We start from the raw sequence: 17,887 nt of genomic DNA, 5'->3' as shown, positions 1-17,887 counted from the left end.
ATGTTTAAGGGTCATTTTTCTTAGGCATTCTTAGGAGTGGGTAGCCTAGTGGTTAGAGCAGTGCGCTTGTGCTCTGAGAAGGTTGCAAATACCCAGCTTGATTCTCACAGCCTGCACTCTGGGTCCCTGAGCAAGACCCTTAACCCCCAATTGCTTGCCGAGCGCAGTGGCAGCCCACTGCTCCTCAAGGGGTTGGGTTAAGATGCTCTGTGAGATCAATAAAGTTAAATTATTTTATTATTATATTTAAAGAAACATTAACTTCATTTGCTTTCTATAAATTTTGGACTAAGCCAGTTGAGTGAACAGTTAAAGGAATGTTTTATCATCAGTAAGAAGAATCAGATGCTTGCCATCTATCGCTTGTATACAAAGTTAAGCACCAAGGATAAATTGGTTTGGATGGTTTCTGGTAAACAACTAGAGCAGTTTGAAGCTTAAATTCTTCTGGATTGAATGTTGTGATATTTCCTAAAGATTGGGACTATTCTGTATGACAGTAAGAAGAGAATTTTGTTTTTGACAGGTTGTAATACTATCATAGTAAAGTTGTAGAATTATGGAATAAAGACATGACAAGTCGTAATAAAGTGATAATAAAGTCAATGTTATTTAATTAGAACTCTTTGTGGTCATCCCCTGCATGGAACGTGGACTGCTGAGAATATAATGAAGTAAAAATTTTTGTATCGGTTTTTCAAATAAGGAAATATTAAACCTGTTAGCCCATCAGCATCAAATTATTAGACTATTATGTTACACAAACAGAGCTCAAATTACTTATAGGTAGTTTGTGCTGGTCAGATATTTTTTGAATATTTTTTATGAAAAGACTAATAAACTGATAATTTTGTTCTATCATGACTTCAAATTCATAAAGTTACAACTTTATCATGTAATTTTATGTGAATAAAGTCGTAATATTACAAATTTTATTTCGTATTATTACGTTTTTATTCCCCTCCTGGTAATATTATGAGAATAACGTTATAAGAGTATAACTTTATTCCCATTATTATGACTTTTAGTTTTTTTTTTTTGTCTAATCCTAATGCTTCATGGTAAATTTGGAAACAATATTCTAAGTGCTTTTTAAGGTTAACAATGACAAATATTAATATAGTAATAAAGTTTAATTTAAAACTCACCTACAATATGCTAAGTATAATCTAAATGCTCATCCTCTCCCGTTTTTTTATTTTATGTTATTTATTTATTTGCAGGTTAATTTGATTGTTTTGGTTGAGTTTTGACACTAACGGACTTCCATAGTTTCCGCTTTAAAATCGCTTGACACGCTGCTGCTCACGTGACTCCACCGAGCCTGCTGGCTGCTGAGTACAGTTGGATTTAAAACATCAGGTTTAACAGGTAAACTCCTCCCTGTTGTTGTTCTGGTACTAAAAGCAAAACCAAACTGGCGACTAGAGAATTAATAAGGGGTAAAAAAACAAGAAATGAGTTAAAGTTAAACTACCGAAGGAGTTTTAATTGCTGCTAACGTTAGCTCAAACATCGGATCTTGTTTTTTCTTTCTGGTTGTAGTTGAAGTTTTCTCTTTGATCATTTAGGGCTTTATTAGCAGCATGAGGCTGGTGATTCTAGATGACTATGATCTGGCCAGCGAGTGGGCTGCTAAATACATCCGGAACAGGATCATCGAGTTCAAACCGTCTGCAGACAGATACTTTACTCTGGGTTTACCCACAGGTAACGAAGCCACCCCACTGCAGGGCTGCTTCTGCTCCCACTACCTCTGATCATATGCTTTGTTTCAGGCAGCACTCCGTACGGCTGTTACCAGAAGTTAATAGAGTTCTACAAAAGCGGAGACCTTTCCTTTAAATATGTGAAAACCTTCAACATGGATGAATATGTGGGTGAGTGTGATTCACTGCAATAGGAGGAGCCACATAAAGTGGTCATTCATGGGTCATTTACTCCACAAAATGGTTAAAAAGTCTCAGTGTAGTAGAATAGTGGATTATGTAAACTGAGGTGGATGATGGAGTCACATACATAGTGATGGCAGCATCATGCTGTGGGAATGCTTACTTTTCTGCAGGCCTGAATGGCTGATTAGTTTGGAAATGGATGCAACTGAATACAGGGAAGCCCTGGAACAAAATCAGTTTTAGCTAAAGGAAAATGTAACATTTCATCTCATTATCATTGTTTTATCAGAAATTGGCTGCTTAAAATATAGAAATCTTAGTTTTAGCCTCCTGATGCTTGTACCGGAGCTTTTTAGTGCCTTACTAAAACAATCTCTCTGATAATAAGAATTAAATGAACAATTATAGGTATTGTACAGAGCAATTCTTTTTCTCTCTATATATATTTTCATTCAAGAAAGGTAGTACTGTGTATTTAAGTGCATTTAAATACAATTCCTTGAACTGGTTTTCTTAATTTTGTATTCAAATCAAAACTCATCCACACACCTAACCATATATAAAACAAAGCAAAAAAACAACAACAACAACAACAACAGGAAAACAAACAAACACAGACAAAAAAAATAAATAAAACAGACAAGGGGGGGGATTATCCTGCACTCAGATACATGTCTATAGTTCAGTAAGATCAAAACAAATGTCAGGGCTGTATAGACATATGGAAGGGTATTGAGGCTTTATGTATTTTAGTTCAAGCAATAATTTGAAACACTGATTTAGGTGCAGATATTTTACAATGATGATAAATGTAGGAGTCCTTGGGCATAGTATCTTCTTGTCATTTAAAAAAATAACGATTTATTTTTTAAAGCGTGGCAAAACAAACGTCAACAGTGCTCTCTGAAAAGAACACAGTGTCTGCTTTTTAAAAAAAAAAAAAAAAACTCTCATATCTCTGCCAAGGATGACTGTCCATCTGCTTAGATGATTACATTTGCTCTGAACACACCCCCACCATTTTTTGTTTTTGTCGACTCATGCAGATTTCTGTCACTATCTGTTGGCTTTGTTTTTCCTATCCTTATCTCGCTGTTTCTCCTGCTGTATTGAATACACCATTTTATCAATTCCTTCCATTTTTTTTAAATAGAACTTACCTTTTACCTACTTGTATTCAAATAAAATGCACTGCATATATATTTATATAACATGGCAATTTCTTTTCTCCTTTTTGGAAATTTCAATTGAAGATGAAAGAACAGCTTCTTTAAAGCAGGACAAATACTACGTTACAAAATACAGTCAATTTGGAGCAAGATTTGATGATTTTGGTGAAATCTTTTTATTGACATACTTAGTTTTTTCAAAATTTTCATCCATATAACGGAATGAAAGCAATTTTTATTTTTATGTACATTTTTTTTGAGACCTTAACAATAAATAAATTCTTTGGAGAAATAAAAGTCTTTTCTGTAACTTTCTTCGCTTAGAGTTTTCATCAGTTGAAGCAGATTGATGTATTCCTCTCTTACTGACACAAACCTTTGTCCTACAGGTCTGCCCCGTGCTCATCCGGAGAGCTATCACTCCTACATGTGGAACAATTTCTTCAAGCACATCGACATTGATCCGGCCAACGCTCACATCCTGGATGGGAACGCAGAGGACCTAGAGGCTGAGTGTAACGCCTATGAGCAGAAGATTGCTGCAGCCGGAGGGATTGAGTTGTTTGTTGGAGGTAATAATGTGAGATTTACAATCTGGGGTCTGCCGGCCCTGCTTTCAGCCAATTCCAATTTCTTTTTGTATATAAAAAGTTTTACTGAATAAACTAATTACATTAATTTGTTAAGCTCCATTTAAGTAGTTCTTAGTTATTTAGATACAAAACGGAAAACTTTTCATATTCAGTTCAATTTATTTATGAAGCACCCATTTACAGCACATTGTGCATTAGAGTGATTAATAAAAGCCGGATGTTTTTATTTCAAAACATTACTTAAACAATTTCAGATTTGACAACAGAAGCTGTTTTAACATCCTTATATTAGCTGGTATTGCAGCCAACATTTCATAAACAGCAGGCCTCTTTAAATCCTTAAATATGTATACTTAACAGGGATTTTTAAAAGGCTGTCTAGGTTTCCAAATCCAGCATATTAAATCGTCAAGGTTGAAAACTAAGAAGGAAAAAGTTTTTTTTTAATATATATATACGGTATCTAGTTCCTTCTTCTCTGATGGAAAAAGGTCAGTTTAGAATGATTATGCACTATGTTAAAAACCAAATAAAGTTTAACTTTGAATTTCTGTAAGCAGATCTTGGAATTCTTTCCTGCTGACATTCAGCTTCTCGTCTCTCTTATCCTCTCTGAAGGTATCGGCCCTGACGGCCATATCGCCTTTAACGAGCCCGGCTCCAGCCTTGTTTCCAGAACCAGAGTGAAAACACTGGCAAAGGACACCATTGTGGCAAACGCTCGTTTCTTTGGGAACGACCTCTCCAAGGTTCCCACCATGTCTCTCACTGTGGGAGTGGGAACCGTAATGGATTCCAAGGAGGTCATAATGTTCTGTCTCTACACATCGAAGATCCTGACGCAACCCTTCCTCCTCCTGTTTGTTTAACCTTCCTGTTCCCCCACAGGTGATGATTCTGATCACAGGGGCTCACAAGGCCTTTGCTCTGTACAAAGCCATTGAGGAGGGGGTGAACCACATGTGGACGGTGTCGGCCTTCCAGCAGCACCCGCACACCATCTTTGTGTGCGACGAGGACGCCACGCTGGAACTGCGTGTCAAAACTGTGAAATACTTCAAAGGTACTTACTGAAATTTTATGTTTGTCCCCGTGAATAAAGCGGAAAAATTATGATGTCACGTTCCAATCTGGAGAGCTTTCAATCTTGGACACGTTTTAGTTTTCTTTGTGAATGAAACAGGGAGCCAATCACAAGAGGCTTGAATTAGACGTTGATTGTTGTCATGCTCACACAATTGCTTAGCATGTGTTTTGACAAGAGTATCAGGTAAACAAAGATGAGAAATGTAGGTTTATAATTTAATTAACCGTCCTTATTCGGGAATGGCTTCTTAATGATAGATTAATTCACAGGAACCTGGATGCCAAAAATGTGTTATGAGCTCATGTTTTGCACTGCATTGTTATATTCAATTTGTCTTGAGTCCAAGTGCAATGGAGAGGGAGAAAGATGTGGACTAACTAGAAAAAGCTGTTTCGCAGAAACAGCAAAGTGGGAATGCTTTCTTTGCTGAACGAAATAATCAAAATTAGTGAAAGAAACTGCGAGCTGAGGAACATATGAAAATGTGAAAGGAAGTCATCAGAAACTTCAAACTGCAGAAAACAATTGAATCATCTGAAGATTTTGTAGGGTAGATTCATCTGGCAGTAAAATGGCAGAAACAAACTCATCTTAAAAGCTGCACTGCCAAACCATACATGATACAAAAAATGTGTTCAATGTGGGCACTAGAAGGGGTCTAAATGTAATGTCTCCCAAGTTTCTAGAAAAAGTCCTAAAGAAATTTTGAAGGGGGGCCACCTACTTTCCAGAAACATGTCAGGCGTGTGATGAATTAGCAGCAAACAGAAAAGCTTACCGTATTTTCACGACTATAAGGCGCACTTAAACGTCTTTTTTTCCCTCAAAATGTGCGGTGTGCCCTTTGGTGCGGTGCGCCTTATGTGTGTTGTAACTGCGACTTTTGAGACCACCTCATTGAGGAGATGATGAAAGAGTGGCTGAATGTAAGGAGACCAGGTGTTTTTTTTCCACTCATCACCATCGCTGTTAATATGTAACTCCATGCGTGCCCATCTCACAGCTGATGTGAAAAACATGGGGACACAAATTAACGCTGTGCTCGCTGTTCAACCGCTCGACATCGGTGTGAACCGGACCCAGCGGGTGCAGCAGAAGCAGCGAGTTTACATGCAAAATCAATGGTTGACGCGCGTATAGGTGCAGCAAAAGGTCCCGCAGCGCGTTTTGAGCAGCAGGCGCAGCGCGTCGGGAGCGTTTAAGCATCTGCCAACGCGCTGCTGCTGCACGAGATGGAAAAATTTAAGTTTTGCTGCTGGAAGCGCTGCATCAACCAATCAGAGAAGCTGATCTGGGAGCTGACTGTGAGACAGACACAGCGCTCTGATGACATATGATATTAACGCAAATGAAAAAGGCTGTGCTCGCCGTTATCCCAGGGGGTCTGACAAAGGAACTTCAAACGCTCGACATCGGTGTGAAGCGGCCGTTCAAAGTAAGGCTGCGAGCGGCGTGGGAGCGATGGGTGACAGACAGAGACCACAGTTTCAGGATAAGTGGAAGGCAGCGCCGGGAAAGTTACGCCACCTTTAGCGGATGGATTGTAGATGCTTGGACTAACGTGTCTGCTGGCTCTGTTGTTCAAGCTTTCGCAAAAGCCGGCATTATTTCTGAGGAGCCGCGCTGCACGGAAAGTGACTCTGACAGCGAAGAATGGGAAACTGTCATGTCTGATTTAGCGCAGCTGTTTAATTCAGAAACAGAGGATGATGACTTTGATGGGTTTGATTAATACTTTGTAATAAATACATGAATAAAGCACAATCATACTCAGTTTTGTACTCTATTTTTCTACCTGAAAACTTAATTCAACAGCAGCCTATGGGCCGGTTCTCCTCCGCGTATACCGCGGTGGCTGGCAGGTGTTTTTTCATCTAAATAATCTAAATCTTGCAGCTATATTTGCTGTGATCAGTGGGAATAAAGTAGTTTTAATATGTTTTTAAGTGAGAAAGTCCACCTGAAAACTTAATGATTGCAGTCAGTTGATCCAGATTATCATCGTGCCTATAGGCTGCTATTTCTGTCGGAGGCGCTCAGACCCCCACATACCAGCGGTGCACCGACAGTAGAAATCCCTTCATCAGCAGCCTCTAGGCCGGGCAGCCTGCGGGTTCACGCGGTGGCTGGCAGGTGTTTTCCATCTAAATAATTTAAACTGCAGGCACCAGGACACCGGTAATAAAAGCGAACATATTCCGTCGGCAGGTTTCAGGATTTTAAGTTAATTTAGGAGTAATCACAGCACTGTGTCATCTGCGATGTGTCTGTCTCACGGCCAGCTCCCAGGTTTGATTAGTACTTTGTAATAAATACATGAATAAAGCACAGTCATACTCAGTTTTGCCCCCGCTGTATTTTTAAATACGCAGTAGAGGTATTTAAAGGTAGTAGAGGACATGTACCTGTATATAAAAAATGCGCCCTATAGTCCGGTGCGCCTTATGTGTGTGTTAAATACAGAAATGGGACACATAACTGAGAGTGCGCCTTTTAGTACGGTGCGCCTTATGGTCGTGAAAATACGGTAATTCCTGTCCAGAAAGAGAGGAGAATGAAGCCAAAGTTCTTAGCATAGGCTGAAAAATATTATATTAGCTGAATCAGAAAAGAAATTACAAAGAAAAACTTGAATCTTATCTGGTTGAAAAAAAAATATGAGTAGCTCAAGGATGGGAAGTAAAATGTTGAGGATGATGGCATTGAATAAGTATCAAAATTCTGAAATTGTGGAAATGTCATGACTTGGCAAGACAATTTGAAATTATTTAAAATGTGTCGGTTGATCAGCATGAAGAAAACAGTGTCATCCTTAGAGGATTGAAAATCTACAAACCTATGTGCAAGACTGACCATGAGAAGCAGAGGAAGGACAGAGAGAGAAGCTTATAGAAAGAGAGCTAATACCACTGAAAGAGCTGAATTTATCAAAAAATCTAACCTGCATGTTACAAGCCGCTGTGTTGATGACAGCACCGTTGGCAGGCTTAGGCTGCATGTTACGAGATTAGCAGATGCTTTATTACAGTGGAAACGTTAGAGCTTCATTAAGAAATGTGCACGTAGGTGTGTTGTCAACAAGCCTTGGTAGTGTAATTTGAAGAAATTGGTTGAGTTCGGGTCATAGCTATGAACCCTACGGCACAATGAATGCGTGTGTGTAAGGAAGAGGCTTTTATTTTGTAGAGTCCCTTTAGTCTTATTATGAAAGTCTATCATGAATGTGTGTCAGGGGAAGGGTCATGCCCAGCAGTGATATAGAATCCATTTCTAAATATGAAATCACTGGTTTTCCAAGTTATTGGGTGAATAGATGCTGTATTAAAGCGTAAATGGGATACTTTTATTGTGAAATTCGCTCCGGGGTATGTTTTGAAAAGGTCCCTAGAGTCTAATAGAAACAAGCTGGTAGAGTTTGGGTCATAATGAAGAGCCATTTGCATCAATTAATATGCGAGTATAATATAGAGGCTTTTACTGTGTAGGGTCACTGGAGTCTTATTTTGAAAGTCTAGCAGGGTTGTGTGTTGAGAAAAGGGTCAGACCCAGCAGTGATACTTGATGACTTTCCAATCGTTAAATCACTTTTTTTCCCTGTTATTAGGGCAGTAGATGAAGTGGCAATGGGAGGCTTTTATTTTGAAATTTGCTGCGGGATGTGTTTTGAAAAACTCCTAGAGTCTCATTTTTTAAAAAGTGGTTGAGTTTGGGTCATAATGTTGAGCCATATGCTGGGGAAAAAAATTTGAGTTTAATGTAGGAGCTTTTATTTTGAAAGGTCCCCGGAGTCTTATTTTGAACGTCTATCGGGTTTCGTGTGAAGGGAAGGGTCATGGCCAGTAGTCATATTGTATCCATTTCCAAATGTTAAATCAGTGCTGTCTCCCTCCATTACATTAAAATGTGCTGTTTAAAGTGGCAGAGGTAAAATCCCTTTGAAGCTTGGTTACCTTGACAACGCTTAACGAACCTGTCAGTGACAGAGAGAAATGCGCTGCACTTTCGTTTCTTTCCTCTCAGGCTTTTTTTTTTTTTTTTTGAGTGGGAAAATCAGCTGCTCCAAAAACATCTGCTCAAATCTACTTTATATTGTTAGTTTTCAGCTCTAGATGATTGCCAGAAAAGATCATGGCTGTATCATTAATGGTTTGTTACAACTCCAGAGGCCAAAATGGCCTTATCTCACTATAAAAAGTGCTTTTTGGCCTCAACTTCTGATTTGAAGCTTGGAACCAAAAACATCTGCTCAAATCTACTTTATATTGTTAGTTTTCAGCTCTAGATGATTGCCAGAAAAGATCATGGCTGTATCATTAATGGTTTGTCTGTGACAACTCCAGAGGCCAAAATGGCATTATCTCACTGTGAAAAGAGCGTTTTGGCCTCAACTTCTGATTTGAAGCTTGGAACCAAAAACATCTGATTTCAATTTCTGCTTGGAGCCTCAATCTTTTCTCTTCTTGGAGCAACGTTTCCAGCTGCTGGATTTCATGTTGAAGTTTTTTCTGGTCGACCTCCTTGGATGTGCTCTGAGTTTCTTTTAGTTTCCGTTTTTCTGCCTGGAGCCCTACTTTGCTCTTTTCTTGAAGCTGTTCTTCCAGTTGTTGAATGTCCAGGTTCAACTATTGGATGTAATCTTGATGGTATTAGTGATCATCCCTGATCTCTAGTTTCCTGAGAAGGGTCTGGCTTTTCTCCACAGCCTTCAGCCTTTCTGCCTCACTTCTCTCCAAAGAGACTCGTACCCTTATGACTTCTTGATTAAGTTCTTGACACAAAGTGCTGACGCTTTCTACATGATTAGAGATTTCAGTTTCTGCTTGGAGCCTCAAACTTTTCTCTTCTTAGAGCAACGTTTCCAGCTGCTGGATGTCATGTTGAAGTTTTTTTCTGGTCGACCTCCTTGGATGTGCTCTGAGTTTCTTTTAGTTTCCATTTTTCTGCCTGGAGCCCTACTTTGCTCTTTTCTTGAAGCTCTTCTTCCAGTTGTTGAATGTCCAGGTTCATTATGTCCAGGTCACCCAGTTTCACAGAAGCTGAACCCTCCTGAAATCTTTTCTCTATATCTTTTAGTTTGTTGAACAGTATCTGTATGATCTCTGTAGCCTTCTGTTTTTCTGCCTCTACTTGGATTCGAAGATCTTTCTCTCTCTTAATATCTTTGTCCGTTTCTTCGAACAAAGCCTCTAACTGTTCAAAGGTTGTAGTCTCTGCTTTCAACCTCAGCTCTCTTTCTTTTTCTAGCTTTTCTTGCAGCTCTCTGATAGTATTATGCATCTCACGTCTCTCTGAAAACCCTTTGGACATCTCCAATTTTTGGAGTTTGTCGGAAAGTGCCTGTGTGATCTCCAGAGCTTCCAGTTTTTTATATTCACTTTCAAATCTGAGGTGCTTTTCTTTTTGAAGCTCTGTCTCAGCTTTCTCCAACTTCAGTTCAGCCAAACGCATTTCAAACTCGTGTTTAATGTTGAGGTGGAAAATTTGGTCTTCATATTTCATTTGTAAGTTAATGAGTTCCTTCTGGTGTTTCTCTTTGGTGTGGCAGCAGGTGGACCTCATCTGCGCTTGGATTTTGTCTTCAGCTTGCTGAAGTTTTTCCTTCAGCTCCATAATTTCCTGCTGCAAAGCCTCATTTTCTTGGCTCAGGACCTTGTTAAACCTTTGGAAGACGTTAGAAGGTTGATTGGCTCCAATATTCTCCATTGTCTTATTTTTAACAAGGTGCTGCTAAGTGAAACTGTTCTCTCAAGAATGCGTGTGGACTGTGCACTAGACTAGGCTTCTAGAATTACTTATAGAATTTTAGACTGATGATGTCATATCTATCACCATGGAAACAGTCACTGATCCCAGATCAGCCTTTCCACTGAATGGAACTTTGGTCACATGACTGCAACATAGCTAAAGATACAGGTGGATAAGACTGAGCAGATGGCATAGAACAAAGGTTCCACTTTTATATGGGACTAAGGACAACTTCAGCAGAGCTATTGGTTTTGATTGAACATAATAAAAAACTAATCCACTTCTATTATAAAGCAAAGTGACTGATGATATAGAAAAAAATATTCAAACATGAAAAGCATTTTAAATTGACAAACAAGTTATAGCAACACAATATTTTTTATATCCACAAAAGAATAAATAATCAAGTGGGAATGCATACGTTTTCAACCAATTTGAACAATTTTTGTATCAAAATGCTCAGCTTGTTCAGGAGAATGCTGCTATGTCTTTTGGTAAAGATATTTTTTGTTTTGTTTTTCTCGATATTCAGCTTTTTCTGTGTTTTTTTTTTGTCCCATTGAAATGCATTTAGAATTCTTAGATTTTAGCTAAATTCAGATAACTCTTCACCATATTTGACCTTTAACTACTTCAGCATACTTTCAGCTAGAAACACCATTCAACTTTTAAAATGTTTCCACATCTTTCTGCTATTACTGTTTAACTCAGCTTTTTGCAAACTTTTACAGGTTTACTTCAGTGAAGCTTCAAACGTTTAAAGAATTTTTACAGATTTTCACATTTATAATGGAAGTCTATGGACGGAATGTTCAGCTGCTAGAGTGTGGTCACTCTAGGGTTTTCAAACATTTCACTCATGCCAAACAGCTTCAACTCACTCACTCATTTCTCACTCTATGTAGAAAAAATATACATCAAAACATAAGTATTTTTGTCAGGATTCAGGAAATGTATTCCTCATTTGTGTGGGATTTACAGTTTTCCTACAGTTTGCCCTAGACCACGAAGAAGTCCACACTTCCCCAATAGAAATCCAAAGAGAGACTTTCCAAAAATCACAGACAAAAATCCAAAACGACACATATTTTCGTATCGCTGCCATTGCTAAACTGTTTGATGTACAAACATGAAACTTGGTATAGAATATCTTCAGACCCTACTAGCACTTACATTGAAGGATTTTTTTTCAATATCATTTATAGTTTAGCTGTTTAGCTGACTTTTTCAGGTATACGAAAACGTTGATTGTGAGAAAAATCCTCAGGCTAGGAAAAAACACATTTTTACATCGTCACCATGGCCAAATAGTCTTTAGTAGGAACATGACATTTGGCATAATCGAAGCCGAGGGATGGCTGACACCCATAGTAAAAGAAGTTTTTGAATACCCTATACAGCTTTGGCTCACCACTTGTTTGTGGGGTTTTTCAGCACCTGGAAGCTCAGTGAACCTGAGGTGCGCATGTTATCCAATCAGACGAGAAGGTGGGACAAACCATTATGTTTCTCTTCCCATTAGGGTTGTAAAAGAGCTACAGACATGAATGGTATCCCAATCGGACACAAGGGATAGCTGTCACTTAGACGGAAATAATTTTTTTGTTTGGAGGGTTGGTTTGGCTTTTGAGAGCTCAGTTCTAACAAGAAGCTACATATTATTTAATGAGAGGAGCAGGTGTGACACACCTTTTTATTTCTCCTTCCCATTAAAGTTGTGAATGAGCGAGAGCCATGAAAGTTACTCCTATTAAAGACAAGGGATAGCTGTCACTTAGATTGAAAGAATTTTTTAGATACCATTTACGGTTTGCCTTCAGCAATCATTTGTTCAGAGCTGTTTTTCCCATTCAAAAAAAGCCTGAGAGCGAAGGAACAATAGTGCTGCGCTTTTCTCTCTGTCACTGACAGGCTCTTTAAGCATCAGCTCAAGCTCAAGGTAACCGAGCTTCAAAGGGAATGCCTACCTCTGCCACTTTACAGGGGCTGGTCATAAAATTAGAATATCATGAAAAAGTAGATTGATTTCAGTAATTCCATTTAAAAAGTGAAACTTGTATATTATATTCATACATTACATACAAACTCATATATTTCAGATGTTTATTTTGTTTAATTTTGATGATTACAAATGACAACAAATGAAAATCTCAAATTCATCATATCAAAAAATTAGAATATTACTGAAGACCAATAAAAACAAAGGATTTATAGAAATGTTGGCCAACTGAAAAGTATGAACATGAAAAGTATGAGCATGTACAGCACTCAGTATTTAGTTGGGCCTCCTTTGGCCTGTATTACAGCAGCAATGCGGCGTGGCATGGAGTCGATCAGTCTGTGGCACTGCTCAGGTGTTATGATAGCCCAGGTTGCTCTAATAGTGGCTTTTAGCTCTTCTGAATTGTTGGGTCTGGTGTATTGCATCTTCTTCTTCACAATACCCCATAGATTTTCTATGGGGTTAAGGTCAGGAGAGTTTGCTGGCCAATTAAGAACAGGGATACCATGGTCCTTCAACCAGGTACTGGTAGCTTTGGCACTGTGTGCAGGTGCCAAGTCCTGTTGGAAAATGAAATCTGCATCTCCAAAAAGTTGGTCAGCTGCAGGAAGCATGAAGTGCTCTAAAACTTCCTGGTATGTGGCTGCGTTGACCCTGGACCTCAGAAAACACAATGGACCAACACCAGCAGATGACATGGCACCCCAAACCATCACTGACTGTGGAAACTTTACACTGGACTTCAAGCAACGTGGATGAAGTGCCTCTCTTCTTTTCCTCCAGACTCTGGGACCTTGATTTCCAAAGGAAATGCAAAATTTACTTTCATCAGAGAACATGACTTTGGACCACTCACCAGCAGTCCAGTCCTGTTTCTCTTTAGCCCAGGCAAGACGCTTCTGACGCTGTCTGTGGTTCAAGAGTGGCTTGACACAAGGAATGCGACAGCAGAAACCCATGTCTTTCATACGTCTGTGTGTGGTGGTTCTTGAAGCACTCACTCCAGCTGCAGTCCACTCTTTGTGAATCTCCCCCACATTTTTGAATGGGTTTTGTTTCACAATCCTCTCCAGGGTGCGGTTATCTCTCTTGCTTGTACACTTTTTTCGACCACATCTTTTCCTTCCCTTCGCCTCTCTATTAATGTGCTTGGACACTGAGCTCTGTGAACAGCCAGCCTCTTTAGCGATGACCTTTTGTGTCTTGCCCTCCTTGTGCAAGGTGTCGATGGTCGTCTTTTGGACAACTGTCAAGTCAGCAGTCTTCCCCATGATTGTGTAGCCTATAGAACTAGACTGAAAGACCATTTAAAGGCTTTTGCAGGTGGTTTGAGTTAATTAGCTGATTAGAGTGTGGCACCAGGGGCCATCAATTTTGAACCTTTTCACAATATTCTAATTTTCTGATATGATGAATTTGAGATTTTCATTTGTTGTCATTTGTAATCATCAAAATTAAACAAAATAAACATCTGAAATATATGAGTTTGTATGTAATGTATGAATATAATATACAAGTTTCACTTTTTAAATGGAATTACTGAAATCAATCTACTTTTTCATTATATTCTAATTTTATGACCAGCACCTGTATACAGCACATATTAATTTAATGGAGGGACAACAACACTGATTTAACATTTGGAAAAGGATGCTATATGACTACTGGCATGACCCTTCCCTTGACACTCAACCCTGATAGACTTTCAAAATAAGACTCCATGGACCCTACAAAATAAAAGCCTCTACATTACACTCATATATTTGTTGCAGCATATGGCTCAACATTATGCCACAAACTCAACCCCTTTTTAGAAATTAGACCTTAGGGGGCTTTTCAAAACACACCCCACAGAAAATTTCAAAATAAAAGCCTCCTGTTGCCAGGGAGGCAATGGGGAAAAGAGTGATTTAATGGCTGGAAAGTCATCAAGTGCCATTGCTGGGTCTGACCTTTTTCTCAACACACAACCCTGCAAGACTCTCAAAATAAGACTGCAGGGACCCTACAAAATAAAAGCCTCTATATTATACTGGTGTATTAATTGATGCAAATGGCTCAGCATTGTGACTCAAACTCCACAAACTAGTTTCTATTAGACTCTAGGGACCTTTTCAAAACACACCCCAGAGCAAATTTCATGATAAAAGTCTCCCATTTACGCTCTAATACAGCATCTATTTACCCAATTACATGGAAAACCAGTGATTTCACATTTAGAAATGGATTCTATATCACTGCTGGGCATGACCCTTCCCTTGACACAAAACCATGGTAGACTTTCAAAATAAGACTATGGGGACTGATAAAATAAAAGCCTCTTCCTTATGCACACTCATTTATTGTGCCGTATGGTTCATAGCTATGACCCGAACTCAACCAATTTCTTCAAATTACACTACCAAGGCCTGTTGACAACACACCTACGTGCACATTTCTTAATGAAGCTCTAACGTTTCCACTGTAATAAAGCATCTGCTAACATCGTAAGCAGATGCTTTACTTCTGTCAACTTCCAGGTAAACAGATACTTTTGGACTTTTTCTTCTGGTTAATCAACTTTAAATGTTTTGCTTTTAAGATGAGTGTGTTTCTGCCATTATTTTGCCAAATGATTCTATCCTACAAAATCTTCAGATGATTCTACTGGTTTCTGCTGTTTAAAGTTTCTGATTACTTCCTATCACATTTTGATATGTTCTTCAGCTAATTTGTGCCTCTTTTACGTTATACAGTTTCTTTAGCTAATTTTTCTTTTTTCATTCAGCATAAAAAAGCATTCCCACTTTGCTGTTTCTCAGAAACAGCTTTTTCTAGTTAACTATTATTTTCCAAAATTGTACAAAATAAGAAAATTGTATCTAAAATGGTCAAAAGGAAAAGTTTTTAGAGAATTTTAATTGAGATGAGATTTAGCTCACCAGTAGAAGGTTTAGATTGGATTTTATTGTTATTTGTTCATTAGCACATTCACAGTGGCTTATATTAGCTTTGAAATCAGAGAGATGTGTGATATCAGATCATAAAATCAATGGGAAAATGCAGGTTTTAGTGTTGCAACTTATTCTTACAAATATGCATCATTTTTGATAGCATGACTTGGAGATTTCCCGTTGCTCCATTAACCTACAATCCAGAGTATATGCTTTGTTTTCTGAATCAATATATTCCCCTTTTTTCAGTCAATGTAATAAAAAAGGTCAATTGGCTTTTCTCTTGAAAATAAATTTTGGGGTTTTTTGCCCTTGTTATAATGTGATGTTTGTTTCTTTGCCTTAAATTCTAAAATAGAAAAAAATAGAATAAAAAAATAATTATTTGATTTCACTAGAGCCTATTTGCTGTTTATTTCAAAAACTCTTATGATTTTTCTAGTTGGTTTCCCAGCTATTCCCCAACTTTGTTTTAATGATAAAATGGCTTTTACTTACTTCCCATAACCACATTAACAACAGTCCAAACTAAATCAGGTGTTTATGAGGCTGCTTCAACCCCTAATGACTTAGTTATCTTGGAGAATATGCAGTTTTATTTTTTTTAAGCGGTGTCCCAATAATAATAATAAGAATGTTGGATATCAATCTGATTTGCCAAAAAAAAAGAGATTTAATTTTTCCGACCAGCATCTAAAATCTCAGATATTATCATGTTGATAGAAACACTGCTTCTGTTATAAGTTTCTGTAACTCATTGGTTCATTTTACATGGGTTAGTCATTCCTTTTGTTGTTGAATTTTGTTCTCTGTTTTAGTAATATAACTTGATCAAACCTTTTCTAACAATTTAGACTATTAAAAATAAATTTAAAAAAAATTACAGTGACAGTATTTAGTGTTTACTCTATTACTCTTGACCTCTTAATGGCACTGCAGGCGCAACCGTAAAAAAGAAAAAAAAAAAAAAACATTGGACAAAAAGAAAGATCATATTGGTCAATTCTCAAAGCTGCCATGTCGGTTTTGCTTGGAAATGGAAAAATTAGTTTTTAGTGCTGCAGCTAACGATTATTTTGCTAATCAAGGAATTTATTTATTTTTTCAATTAATCGAAAAATTATCGGATGGCAAAAAGATCCTAGAGAAGATTAAATCCGGTGAAACTAAAACTTTTCCACATGAGTTCGGGATAGAGCATATAGGTAAATGAAAAAAAAATCTTAAATATAAAATATTTATATATATTTTTTCGGTTTCGGTATAATAACTGCTCTAAGTGGCTTGCTCTTTTAGCTAACTCATGTCTTACAGTCTCTATACTAAAAATTAATCTATTACTAAATTAGTTGAAGATTATTTCAATAATCTATTAATCACGATTAATTCAGCTAATCTTTTCAGCCCTAATTATTTTCATTGAATCCTATTAATTTGTCTTTACAGAGAGCTGAGGGCATGTGATGCTCAACAGAGCTACTCCATGCTTTTCTGACTACTTTATTAGAAGCATCTCAACTATTCTTGTTCTCTTGTGTATACGAATATTTTATATTAATAAGATTTTTTTTATGAACCATGTTTCCATATTAAATAAAAATCATCTATTTTTATATCTCTTGCAGAAATATGTGTCTAACTTTTAATTATTATTTTTACTGCAGGTTTAATGCATGTTCATAATAAACTTGTGGATCCGGTTCTCAGCATTAAGGACCAGTGAGGCCAAGTGAGGGGAAGATGTTCCTGGATCCAGTGTGAACTGGGTTCTCCTGGTAGAGTTCCACATCTGAGGAGCTGCTGAAATGCCTTCATTGTTACTGCTAAACAGTTACACGTTGTTACTGAAAGCCAACAGGTCAAATGGGTCTCAAATCCTCTGATAAAAAAGTTTGTGTGAAGGATTTAGAGACAAAACACTCCCTCTTCATTGGGTTACAAATAAAGTTGTTAAATGTCAATTCTTTTATAGTTTTAACATTCCTTTCATGTTTTCCTTCCTGAACTCCTGTTTTATCACCTGCCTGACTCCCACTTATCCTGTTTGCACACGTTGACTGTAGTACTGTAGTAACCTCTTGTTTTACAATGGGGGAAAAAACAAGTTTGTTTATGGGGATTTGATATTTTTTGTCTTTTAAGAATACAAAATAAAATGTGTCTTTATTCAACCAAGATAACTTGTATTCATCTTTTTTCTCTCCAGAGGGAGGCAGTCAAATCAAAGTTTTAAGAATCCATGAAAAGAAATTTGAATATAATTGATTTCAGTAATTCAATTACATTCAATTATACAATTACATATAAATACTTAGACAAAATCTAATATTTTTTAAGCCTTTTATTTAAATATTATGCTTTTCTGATTAAAGTTAATTAACATGCAAGATTATTTTATGTCACCAATAAAAAGTGTTTTTAGTAGATGAATGTGATTTTAATAGAAGTATGTTTAATATCTGC

At 37.5% G+C, this 17,887-nt stretch overlaps 2 protein-coding genes across 2 annotated transcripts; one reads left to right on the top strand and one right to left on the bottom strand.

The window, feature by feature from the left end:
• The first annotated feature begins 1,225 nt into the window (after nucleotides 1-1,225).
• LOC119787063 (glucosamine-6-phosphate isomerase 2) lies at nucleotides 1,226-17,599 on the top strand. Its single transcript, XM_038290687.1, has 7 exons — nucleotides 1,226-1,371; nucleotides 1,572-1,710; nucleotides 1,779-1,880; nucleotides 3,454-3,636; nucleotides 4,276-4,460; nucleotides 4,546-4,720; nucleotides 17,089-17,599. The coding sequence occupies exons 2-7, from the start codon at nucleotides 1,587-1,589 to the stop codon at nucleotides 17,145-17,147; spliced, it is 828 nt and encodes a 275-aa protein (XP_038146615.1). The 5' UTR covers nucleotides 1,226-1,371; nucleotides 1,572-1,586; the 3' UTR covers nucleotides 17,148-17,599.
• On the bottom strand, nucleotides 7,233-10,325 carry LOC119787064 (centrobin-like). Its single transcript, XM_038290688.1, has 2 exons — nucleotides 9,510-10,325; nucleotides 7,233-7,275 (listed from the first exon to the last, which is right to left on the bottom strand). Exon 1 carries the CDS (start codon nucleotides 10,301-10,303, stop codon nucleotides 9,617-9,619), a length of 687 nt encoding a protein of 228 aa, XP_038146616.1. The 5' UTR covers nucleotides 10,304-10,325; the 3' UTR covers nucleotides 7,233-7,275; nucleotides 9,510-9,616.
• Nucleotides 17,600-17,887: the final 288 nt, after the last annotated feature.

Source organism: Cyprinodon tularosa, unplaced genomic scaffold (genome assembly GCF_016077235.1).
Source record: "Cyprinodon tularosa strain WSP-4 unplaced genomic scaffold, ASM1607723v1 ctg286, whole genome shotgun sequence".
In the NCBI taxonomy this organism is placed as follows: domain Eukaryota; kingdom Metazoa; phylum Chordata; class Actinopteri; order Cyprinodontiformes; family Cyprinodontidae; genus Cyprinodon; species Cyprinodon tularosa.
Note: the sequence above shows the minus strand (reverse complement) of the source record. Positions and strands in the feature narration are given on the sequence as shown.

Coding starts and splice junctions, on each gene's coding strand:
- LOC119787063 (XM_038290687.1), top strand. CDS start 1,587: ATGAGGCTGGTGATTCTAGATGACTATGATCTGGCCAGCGAGTGGGCT. Junction 1,711..1,778: donor TACTCTGGGTTTACCCACAG/GTAACGAAGCCA, acceptor GCTTTGTTTCAG/GCAGCACTCCGTACGGCTGT. Junction 3,637..4,275: donor GATTGAGTTGTTTGTTGGAG/GTAATAATGTGA, acceptor TCCTCTCTGAAG/GTATCGGCCCTGACGGCCAT.
- LOC119787064 (XM_038290688.1), bottom strand. CDS start 10,303: ATGAGGTCCACCTGCTGCCACACCAAAGAGAAACACCAGAAGGAACTC.